At 43.1% G+C, this 12,398-nt stretch overlaps 1 protein-coding gene across 2 annotated transcripts in view; it reads right to left on the bottom strand.

Moving 5' to 3' along the window:
- RGMA (repulsive guidance molecule BMP co-receptor a) overlaps window positions 1-12,398 on the bottom strand; it is a 96,354-nt gene that overhangs the window by 45,458 nt on the left and 38,498 nt on the right. The window contains exons 1-2 of one of the 2 annotated variants that reach the window (XM_077473875.1): window positions 3,639-3,657; window positions 3,357-3,472 (exon numbers count right to left, since the gene is read on the bottom strand). In XM_077473875.1, coding sequence (XP_077330001.1) covers window positions 3,357-3,438 — 82 coding nt within the window. In that variant the 5' untranslated portion in view covers window positions 3,439-3,472; window positions 3,639-3,657. Of the gene's footprint in view, window positions 1-3,356; window positions 3,473-3,638; window positions 3,658-12,398 lie in introns of those variants that run through there. The other variant, XM_077473874.1, reaches the window with a different exon arrangement.

The following is a 12,398-nucleotide window of genomic DNA, read 5'->3' on the forward strand; positions in this document are numbered from 1 at the left end:
CAAAAAAGTTCTGGAACTGCTTTGAGAAGTCTGTTGCACTGGGATAGCTTGTTTAAGTGAGTGTGCTGCCCTAAGTGCAACACCCCTGCGTAAAACGCGCAAAAAACAAAAACAAAAAAAACCGCAAGCGGCGACGCACGTTCCTGTTATGCTCAGGTGTGAACGGGGTCTAATACATAGTTGTCGACAGATCTGAAGGCGATTGTACAATCAGATTATGATGTGTGTGGTTAGTGTAGGAACCTGACAATGGTGGGAAGGTATTTCCTTCCAGACTTTCCTCGGAGATCCGCATAAACCTCATTAGAACACATAGATGCTACATTGCAGAGCAGCCCCGCTCCAGACTTCAAGGGCTTCATACAGGCCAGACATACTTGGGCTTCATGAACTAAACCTGAATGCCTTATTGTGCGCCCAATCCATACATTATAAAAGCTCGATTCCACCGAAAAGCCTCATTGTGATTGCTGGAGAATCTGAACACAAGGTTACAATTTCCGCGGTTCGTGTAGTAAATTGCATTGATTTGACTTTCACCAATCACAGTGGGATTTACACAATACTCAATTCACAAAACTGCCTGAACTGTAAGATACACAATATAATGATGTAGAGCAGGGGTCTCCAAAGAAAGGGCAAGTGCCTTTAGACTTTAGGGGGCTGGACTGTGACCAGAGGGAGTAAACAATGCCCCACCTTTGGTATTAGGGGGAGAAATAGTTGGGGGGTCAGTGGAAACAAACGATGCCCCAACGTTGGGGGGGTCAGTGGAAACAAACGATGCCCCAACGTTGGGGGGGGTCAGTGGAAACAAACGATGCCCCAACGTTGGGGGGGGTCAGTGGAAACAAACGATGCCCCAACGTTGGGGGGGTCAGTGGAAACAAACGATGCCCCAACGTTGGGGGGGTCAGTGGAAACAAACGATGCCCCAACGTTGGGGGGTCAGTGGAAAGAAACGATGCCCCAACGTTGGGGGGTCAGTGGAAACAAACGATGCCCCAACGTTGGGGGGGGGTCAGTAGAAACAAACGATGCCCCAACGTTGGGGGGGGTCAGAGGAAACAAACGATGCCCCAACGTTGGGGGGTCAGAGGAAACAAACGATGCCCCAACGTTGGGGGGTCAGTGGAAACAAACGATGCCCCAACGTTGGGGGGTCAGTGGAAACAAACGATGCCCCAACATTGGGGGGTCAGTGGAAAGAAACGATGCCTCAAGAGCCAGATAAAGGCAAGGAAAGGGCTGCATCTGGCCCCAGTTTGGAGACCACCGATGTAAAGCATCAATGCAATAATAGCAATGACACCGGACTGCTGGATTTAGTTTATATATGGCATGCATGATCCAACAGCAATGTAACTGGCCTGTTGGATATATTAGTTGTGTATAGCATGCATGGTTTAATAGCAATATCACAGACTGTTGGATATAATTTAGGTTTACCAAGCATGCTATAATAGCAATGCAACTGGTCTGTTGGATTTTGGTTTATACAGAGAATTCTTCAATAGCAACGCAACTGGTCTGTTGGATTTAATGGTTATATACAGCATCCATGCTCCAATAACAATGTCCCTGGACTGTTAGATAGAAGTTTATAAATTACATTCTTCAATAGCAATACGACTGGTCTATTGGATATAAATTATGTATAGCATGCATGCTTCAATAGCAATGCAACCAAACTTTTGGATATACGTTTATATATATATATATATATATATATATATAGCATCCTTTAATAGCAATGCAAACGAACTAAGCATGCAACCGGAAGGCATGCTTTAATAGCAATACCACCAGACTGTTGGGCAGAAGTATATATGGCATCTTTTAATAGCAATGCCACCTGTCTGTTGGATATAATTATGTATAGCATGCATGCAGCAAGACCAATGCATCCACACTTCTGAATTTAAGTTTATACAGAACATTTTTCAATAGCAATGCCCCCAAACAGTTGGATAAAATGTATGCATAGCTGCATACTTCAATAGCCATGCAACCAAACTTTTGGATATAATATATATATATATATAATTTATTTTATTATATCTCTTCAATAGCAATGCAACTGCACTGTTGATATATAGAATGCTTTATGAGCAATGCCACCAGACTGTTGGATATATTGGTTACATATAGCATGCATGCTCTAATAGCAATGCCACCAAACTATTGGTTATAAAAAAAACTTTAGGCATGCATGCTTTAATAGCACTGCCATTTGACTGTTGGATAGACTTATGTATAGCAAGCATAAAGTTTATATGCAGCACCCTTTGATAGAATTGCAACTAAATTATTGATATATAGAATGCTTTAATAGCAATGCAACCAGACTGTTGGATATATTGGTTATGTATAGCATATATGCTCCAACAGCAATTCCACTGGGTTGTTGCATTTAATACATTATTATACACGATTTATATAGCGCCAGCAGTTTATGCAGCGCTTTACAATGCAGAAAAGCATAATCCTTCAATAGCACTAACACCAAACTATTGAATATAATCATTACGTTTAATATGTGTGGTTCAATAGCAATGCCACTGGGCTGTTGGATACAAGTTTATGTAGAACATGTATCCTTCCATAGCAATGGGCTGTAGATGTATAGGCTCCAATAGCATTACAATTGGACTGTTGATGAATGCTCTAATAGCATTGCCCCTGGACTGTTGGGTAGAAGTTAATCTACAACATGCATCCTTCCATAGCAATGCCTTTGGACTGTAGATGAATAGGCTCTAATAGCATTACTATAGGACTGTTAGCATTACAATTGGACTGTTGATGTATAGGATCCAATAGCAATACAATTGGACTGTTGATGAATGCTCCAATAGCATTGCCCCCGGACTGTTGGATAAAAGTTTAATTAAAACATGCATCCTTTCATAGCAATGCCTCTGGACGGTTGCATTTAATATATAGCATAATCCTTCAATAGCAGTAACACCAAACTATAGGATATATTACGTATAATACATGTTCAATAGCAATGCTACTGGGCTGTTGGATATAAGTTTATATATACATGCATCCTTCCATAGCAATGCCTTTGGAACGTTGATGTATAGGCTCCGATGGCATTACTATTGGACTGTTGATTTATGCTCCAATGGCATTGCCCCGTGACTATTGGATATAGGTTTACGGACATCATGCAAGCTCCAATAGCAATGCCACCAAATTCCTTCCCTTTCATACACTTGTCCACCAATGTTTCGGAAAACACAATAACCGGTTGTATAAAAAGCATTGTTGTGCAATAAGCATGCAATCCACCGGTGTGTGGGACAGTGCCAACTTTATCACCATAACCAGCGAAGAATCTCCCTTACCTGTGTGCAATGAACACAAGAAGACGGTGAGGATTTTGAAGAGTCCCAGGGCTTTGGGTCCTGCCCCTCTCCCCATACCCATCCATCCAGCTCGGGCTTTAACCACAATCCTCGCCCTGGACAAACAGAAAAAGGAGAGAATGGATCACACTCCAAGCAAGAGATCAACTTTGTGCAAAGCTCCCCCCGGCCAGCAAGCACTGCAATGAAAGATTACCCTGTGCTTCCCCCACCACCTCCTCCTCCTCCTCCTCCTCGCACAACACAAGAGCTATCAATCACCTCTGCTGCCTTCCAATGCCTGGCCAGCTACTCCTTCCTTCCCAGCCCCCATCCGTGTGTGATCTCAGCGGAATCCACCCACTGCTGGGCTCTTGTTACACAGCAGGAGGAGCGAGGCACAGATTCCTCCTCACACCTCCAGCAACTGAGAAAACACTCAGGCTTGCACACAGCCCAATAAGTAAAACCCCTGAAGGGAAAATAAACACAGGCTGTACCTATCCGGGGAGGGTTGTCACCAGATGTCACACTCTACGAGAAGGGAAAAATGTGTGACCTTTCATGTAACAATTAACACAAGGCGGCCTTCATCTCTACACAAAGTTACCAACAGAAAAAAAAAAAAAAAAAAAAACATGTATTTTTCCTGATGGGCGATCGGCTGCGATAAAAACAAAAAAAATCGCTAATTTTTATTTTTCCATTAGTAGTGTTACTCAGCCAAAAGATGTCAGGAACCTGCTTTCCCCATTAGTCCTTCAAACTTTCATTACACCTCTCTACTGGCCCTGACCGAGCATAAAACATGGAGGAGCTGGACGTGGGATTTCATTTTAACCACTTAAGGACCGGAAGATTTGCCCCCCTTAATGACCAGGCCATTTTTGGCGATGCGGCACTGCGTCGCTTTAACTGACAATTGCGCGGTCATGCAACCTTGCACCCAAACAAAACCGATGGCCTTTTTCCCCCCACAAATGGAGCTCTCTTTTGGTGGCATTTGATCACCTCCGCGGATTTTATTTCTGCACTATAAAACACACATATACAAATATATATATACACATACATACACACACACACACACACACACACACCTTTTTGCTATAATAAATATCCTAAAAAAATAAAATTATTTCTTTAAAAAAAATAAAAAAAGAAAGAAATCGCAATATGCATAGACTGATTGGTTTGCGCAAAAGTTATAGTGTCTACAAAACAGAGGATAGATTTATGGCATTATTTTTTCTTTTTTTACTAGCAATTGCGGTGATCTGTGTTTTTTATTGCAGCTGTCAGATCGACACTTCCGACACCTTTTTGGAACCAGTGACATCAGAGCTAAAAATAGCCACTGATTACTGTATAAATGTCACTGGCAGGGAAGGGGTGAACACTGGAGGGCAATCAAGGGGTTAAGTGTTCCCAATTGTAGGGGGGAGGGGAAGTGTACTGACAGGGAAGAGAGATCTCTGTTCCCGATTACTAGGAACAGCAGATCTCTCTCTACTTCCGTGACAGAATGAGGATCTGTCCGTTTACAATAATGATGAGCTCAGGCGTGTTCACAAGCGCACGTGCACGCGCCTGCCAGGAAGTCAGCACTGCACAGCGATTATCACAGGCAGTGAGAAATTTCCTCTGATCTCTGCAGCCATGGATCGGGAAATGTCTCACTGCCTGTGACGAGCGCTGTGCAGTGCCGACTTCCTGGCAGGCACGTGTGGTTGTGAACACGCCTGAGCTCAGCCTTAGGGAGCGATCGCAGGTCGCCGGCAGACATCACGGGCGCCGGCCAAGCGCATCGGCTCCGACGTCATGTGCCCCCTCTATACCCCTTAAAGCTGCCGCTGTACAGCTACGGCAATTCGCGCAGGGGGGAGCCAAACTGCCACCGTATAACGTCGGCGGCTGGTCGGCAAGTAGTTAATCAGCTCTCTTCTAATTGTATGTCTCCTACATAATGATACTTCACAACATGGTAATTACCAATCCAGATGCAAAAGGAAAAAGTACAGTAACCTAAGGACACATACACATACCCGATACCACTAAATGGAAGACCACAAACATGGGTACACGAGCACGCTCAATACAAGGCCATTGGCACACAACACCTGAAGCTGCTCAACATGGGGGCCACATGCACACGGGTACCCAAGCAAACTCGACGTAAGGCCACTAGCACACGGGCACCTGAGCTTGCTCAACATAAGAGCATATGCACATGGGTACTAGAGCACTACAGACTGTTCAATGCAAGGGCCCTTTACAGACAAGAAAAAAAATGTACCTTGTGTTAAGGGGCATTTAAAGTGGTATTAGACCCCAAAACATTAATATATTGTGGCTTACCAATCATTAGATGTGGTGGCTGCATTTGTTTTCTTTTTTTGTAACTTCCCTCTGTTTTCACCAGGTGATCTGGCCAGTAACACAATTCCTGTATCCAAGCGCTCATACTCTGGATGAAGGAGCACAGGGGGCCCCTTTGCACAGCAGCATTGTCAGTCTGGGGGGAGGGGAGTACTGAATGGACGAGCAGATTTAGATACACTAACAAATTCAGGACAAGCTCCAGCTCACACAAGCAGTTACAAAGTTTTACATAAATAAAAAATGATCATTGTAAGCACCCCTGTCAGTAAAGAATGGTTTGTCTCAAGCCCCTAACTGCTACATTTGTTGGGCAGATTTTTTTTTTTTTCAAAAATAGTAAAAAACACACACAGACCTACTGGCCAGATCACCAGATGAAAAAAAATTGAGGAAAAACAAAAAAAAAACAAAAAAAAAAAAAACAAATGCAGCCACCACATCTAAGAATTGGTAAGCTGCAATATAATAAAATGTTTGCTTTTGGGTTTAATACCGCTTTATGCCAGGCAGTAGGATAATACGCCAGTTTTTGATAGCATATTGGAAGACGAGATCTTATTGTTGCGACTGAAAGCTTTTTCAACGTTTTTGGACAGCTTTTGGAGTGGAACGGAATGAAAACATCCGTCAGGATTTTAATGCTTTCTGTGTGAGATTCATCCTCTCTACCTCTACTTACTGTTATCATGGATAGTGAAAGAAAAGCTCAGATTTTGGGTTGTCACCAGAATAGGAAGGAGGAGGAAATCTTCCAATGGGGACACTAGTTCTGGTGACAGCCAGAGATTTCCCTTCCCCTCTCTTACCCTACCAAAAATAAAAAATAAATCCTTAATGTGTCACTAAAATCATTAAAGTTTTACTAAACCCACAACAGTAAAATCAGTCTCATTGTGGAAGGGGTTAAACTTCTGCATTGTGTAAAAATTCTGTCTTCTCCGATCCTCCCCTTTTTCCGGTGTCCCCAAAATATTTCCTGATAGTACAGAGCCTTGGGGGCACTCTGCACATGCTCAGTTTGCTGCGTATTGCTAGAGAACATTTTTTTTTTCTTCTTGGGAGGGTGCATGTGATCAGCACATGGCCAATGAGTACTGTCCAGGCAGAGGGTCAGGGTTCCTGCATCCTCATAGGACAGTAAGAATAGAATGAAAACTTCTCCTACAAGCTTTAACCAGAATACACAAATAGAAGTTGCACGACTGCTATATACTACCAATGAGAAAAGTTATTTAGAACTTTATATTTACTAATATATTTGCATTTCCATGTTCTGTAGGAGACCAAATATAGTGAATGCAGGGTCCTGGGTTTAGTAGCGCTTTAAAGTATAACTAAACCCAGGACTCTGCATTCACTATATTTGGTCTTCCACAGTACACAGAACATGGAAATGCAAAAACTTTAGTAAATATAAACTGCTAAATACCTTTTTCAGCAGTATATAGCAGTCTTGTGACTTCTATTAGTGTCTGGTTAAAGCTTGTAGGAGGAGTTTTCCCCTGACCGTCCTATGAGATTGCAGGACCCCTGACCCTCTGTCTGGACAGTTCCAATTGGTCCTGTGCTGATTACATGCACTCTACCAAGAAAAAAGAAATCAATACACACCAAACTGAGCATGTGCAGCTTGCCCCCAAGGCTCTGTCTTACCAGGAGATGAATTGGGGACAGTAGAAGAAGGCGGAACAGACAGGATCAAAGAGCCCTTTTACACAATGCAGAAAATTAACCTCTTAGGTTCCACAGGGAGTATAACAAGCTTGCTTTACTGCAGACAGATATCACTGTTGTGGGTTTAATAACACTTTAAATTCAATTGCAATGAGTGATGAAACTGTCCTTTGTATCGAAGTGTGAGCAAAAACCCGTCTTATAATCCCCATTAATGAAGGCCATAAAGAACATTGGCACAAAACAGCAGCTATCAGCCAAAGCAACCAATCAGCTTGCATCTTTCCTGCTCTTGGAACAATGCTTCTGATTGGTTCAGCTTCTCTTTTGCATCAGTTTTCTTTGCAGGACCTTATTCTGAATGCCGTATGTCTCATCATACGTGCGTCCAAAGAGCCGTTTATGAAAAGTCAGTCCTGCAAAATTCGAAGACGGAAGTCATACGTTATTTTAATATTTATCCGTCCTCATAGAATAATATCCTACATGTACACAAGGATATTTGCATAAGAATCCGTCAACCATAAGGAACACGTCGTGCAAGTTCCAGAGGCGAAATGTTTGAGTTTGTGGTCTTGACAGAAACATGAATGCAAGGCACTAAATATCCTTTTAACTCTTTCTAGAGCAGCACGTCAAGTCACACAAGGAAATGACTTAAAGGAGAAGTCCACCTAGATAATAATAATAAATAAATATAAAAAAAAGGGGGGAGATATAGATATAGATATATGATGGAGATATAAGATGGAGATATATATATATATATATATATATATATATATATATATATATATATATATATATATATATATATATATAGTTATAGAGAGAGATCTCATGTTGTAAAGCGCTGCGCAAACTGTTGGCGCTATATATATATATATATATATATATATATATATATATATATATATATATATATATATATATATATATATATATATATATATACACATATATATATATATATATATACACATATATATATATATATATATATACATACATATATATATACATACATATATATATATATATATATATATATATATATATAAAACCTGTATAATAATAATAATAATAATAATAATAATAATAATACTATATGCTGCTAGGATCTAGAGGAGTCTACCAGCCTCCTGATGATGTTATTAGGGGGTGGTTGCAAGGCCCAGAAAGGTCAGTTGGCCTCCTAAAGCGGTCATCAGGAGGCTGGCTGCTAAGAGCCGGAGGAGTCAACTTTCCTCCTGATGATGTCATTAGAGAGCTGGCTTCTAGAAGCCCCCCGAACAGACAGCTGGCCTTCTAAAAAAAATATATCGGCAAGGGGCTAGCTGCAAGGACCCAAAAGAGACAGCCGGCCTCGTAAGGATATCCGCAAAGAAGATGGTGATGGGACACTCAGATGAGATAGCCGACATCATCCTGATGACATCATTAGGGGACCAACCACTAAGAACTGTAAGATGTAGATATCCTCCTTATGAGGTCTTCTAGGGCCAGCTGCTACAACCCATGACATTAGGTGGTGGCTGCAAGGCCCCAGAAGAGTCAGCCGGCCTCCCAATGTCATCAGCTGGCTGCTAGAACCTGGAGGAGTCAACTGTACTCCCGATGATGTCATCGGGGGGCTGGCTGCTAGCCCCCCTGGGTAGTTGGCCTTCTAATAATGTCATCAAGAGGCTGCCTGCTAGGACCCAGAAAAGAGAGAGCTGGCCTCCTGGTGATGTCAGCAAAGAATATGGTCGTGGGGAACTCTGTGTGCGGTGGCTTTTGGCAAATTATTGGATGGCAATGCTGGATTCGCTGGGCGGGCATTTTATTTGCACTCAATCCGGCAGACCAAGTAAGAGGAAACCTGACCCCGGGAGGGAGGGTGAAGTTCCCCTATTAAGCTGTGTCCCCCATGTTGTAGACTCATGACTGTCCGGAGGGCATGCACAGACCCAGGCAGGATATGGCAGTTACGTGGTACTTTATCTGCATCTGAAGTCTATATACAGAAAATCTTATATGAAGTAAGAAACTTTATCTTGAAGTAGTTCTTTTTCTCACATTTAATGTTTAAATACTTTGTGACTCCAACCACGTCTATCAGACTCTGATCAGATAATTTAAGTGAATGTCCATAGAGAAGAAAGTAAAAGTTGATATTTTGTTCCTTTACACTTCAGAAATGACAATGCTGGTTGCTTTGTTATGGTTCAGATTGTGTTTGTTATGGTGACGGTAACAACTTTGTGATAACAACAATATGGCAAAGCTCAAAAATGAATGAAGATGTTCTCCATCTGAAGGAAGGGGTCACTGAACATGGATTCTTTGAAGGCCGGTGTTCTGTCAAAAAGCGCCGGCCATCGGATAGTGTCCGCCCCGTACTGCGCAGGTGCAGTGCTTGCGCAGTACGGAGGAGAAGGAGACTCTGAAAGTCTCCGAAGAAGAACAGCACCTGTGCAGTCCAGGTGCAAGCCCCACCATCCAAGTGGACATACGGTTGCACATAGTAACAGGGCCGCTCGCCACGCTTCGGGCACGGCCTCGCTCGGCTATTTTTTATTCTAACTCTATGTCCACTTGGATGGTGGGGCTTGAACCTGGACTCACGGCGCAGGCGCCGTTCATCTCCGGGGACTTTCGGAATGTCCTTTCCTCCGTACTGCTCAAGCGCAGTACAGGGCGAACACTATTCGACACATCACCGGCACCTTGGCAGATACATTCTGATATTCTATAGCAGTGATGGTGAACCTTGGCACCCCAGATGTTTTGGAACTACATTTCTCACAGGTTCGCCATCACCGTTCTATAGAGTCAGCAAATCCTTTGTTTTATTGATCCGCCATTCTGACACAGTAATGAGAAAGGTTCAGAGTCTCCGATCAGAACACATTTCTCAACTGGCCTGTTGCCTTCATGAATATATCAGGTAATCTGAACTAAAAAGTTACTTTATGACTTAAAGGGTTCATTCACACTAGCGGTTGAGGGTGGTAAAACCCAGCAGTCGAGTCACATTTTTTCCTATCGGACCGTTTTGTCAGATATTCCGACTGTGTGTGGTCTCCATCGGACTGTTTCCGTCTGAGTATCTGACGGACCAAGTTTTCCAACTTGTTGGTAAAATTTTCTGACAAAATGCTCTGATCGGACATACTCCGATCATGTGTAGAGAATTCCGATCAGACAAAGTGCCACGCATGCTCAGATCAAAATTCCTACACCAAAGCTATTGGCTACTAGCCTGAACGTAGTCCCGTCGTAATGAAATAACGTCATCACGTTCTGAACGATCGGATTTTCTGACAACTTTGTCCGACCGTGTGTATGCAACAGTTTCGGACAAAATCCATCGGACTTTGTCCGATGGACAAAATCAGACAGATTTGGTTGTCGGAATGTCCGACCGTGTGTACAAGGGCTAAGAAGATAATGAGCTGGGAAACATGTCTGGTTCCCAGGACAAGATATTAGTTTGGTTCATAGAAAAAAAAGCTTGACTTTGATCCATTATACTGCGGAATGCTTAGGACAGCCTTTTCAACACAGAGGAATCCTTGGGGAAAAAAAATAAATAAATTACTTTCCAGTTCCAGCGAACCCCTGCTAAAAATGATACCTACATCTCATGATACATTAGTGTGATGGTCAGTGCGAAGAAGGTTCCTTACACTTGTGATCATCGGGAGGAGTTATCCCGGTACATAGCGCTAAAAATATCAATGATGTCAATGGAAACGTATTTGAACTTGCTCATGGAACCCCTAGCAACCTCTGGAGGATCCCTAGTTGAAAACCCTGGCTTAGGAAGAGTTTTTCGGGACCAAGAGTAGTAAGGTAATAGATGCTCAAAGAACTAAATTTCCATTTGTGCCTGCAGCTTGGTTTACTCTGCCAATACTTCTGAATCTCCAGATCGTTGGGTGAGCATTTTTTGCTGTAGGTGACCTCTCCTTGGTCTTCATACCCATCCCAGGCTCCATATGAATTGCCCAAGTTTATGACAGATCTACTCTATGACAAAGTACATCATTTACAAAAACTCACTTGAAGCTTTTGGCCTTCTCTTCTAACGTCAATCTTTCATCAAGTGCCGACGGGACTCCCGGGGGGGGGGGGGGGGGGGACAATCGTTAGCAGAAGTAGAGGGCTCATTATTGTGGAGCAGCTGTTCCAGAGCTGGAGGGCCTGAGGTGTGACCACAGCCCACAACAAGTCCCGCTGACAACGGGGGGTCCTGCTTCACAGTGCCATGGCCGTCTACGACTAGGACGACCCAGTCGATGAGGACGTTGGTGTTTAAAGCAAAATTTTAACTCTGTAAATAAAATACAGTCGCTGGCCTAGTATTAAACCCTCTGCATTTTTTAGTTTAACGCATCAAGCGCAATAAAGTAAACGTTCTCCAGTACTTGCAGTTTACAACTATCAATGCCGCTGGCTTCTGCTCAACTATGGCATCTTACCATTCCCCACGAATGTGAATAAGCTCTAAAGCCTTAAAAAATTAAAGCTAATGCAGCCACCACATCTAAGGACAAGTAAGCTGCAGTATATTACATTTTTGTTCTTAGGCCGCGTACACACGGGCGGACTGTTCGCCCAACTTTGTTCGTCAAACAGTTTGAGCGGACAGTCCGCTCAAAATTAGCATGGACGGACTTGACCACACACGACGAACGAACAGTCCGCTGAAACTTGCGTGATGACGTGAACGGCACGTACGACGGGACGAAAAATACGACGTCCAATACACTGCAATGCAACCTTCGCCGTGTAAATCCTTTCTGAGCATGCGCGGAACTTAGTTTGACAAACAAGCCTACACACGAGGGGACTGTCCGCTCAAACCAAGTTTCAGCGGACAGTAGTACGGAAATTCCGAAAAACTTTGTTCATCAGACTGTCCGCTGAAACTGTCCGCTGAAGCCCACACACGAGCGGACTGTCCGCCGAAACACTGTTCAGCGGACAAAGTTGGGCGAA

Source organism: Lithobates pipiens, unplaced genomic scaffold (genome assembly GCF_037356315.1).
Source record: "Lithobates pipiens isolate NorthernLeopardFrog02 unplaced genomic scaffold, aLitPip1_a1.2 Scaffold_8, whole genome shotgun sequence".
NCBI lineage: Eukaryota > Metazoa > Chordata > Amphibia > Anura > Ranidae > Lithobates > Lithobates pipiens.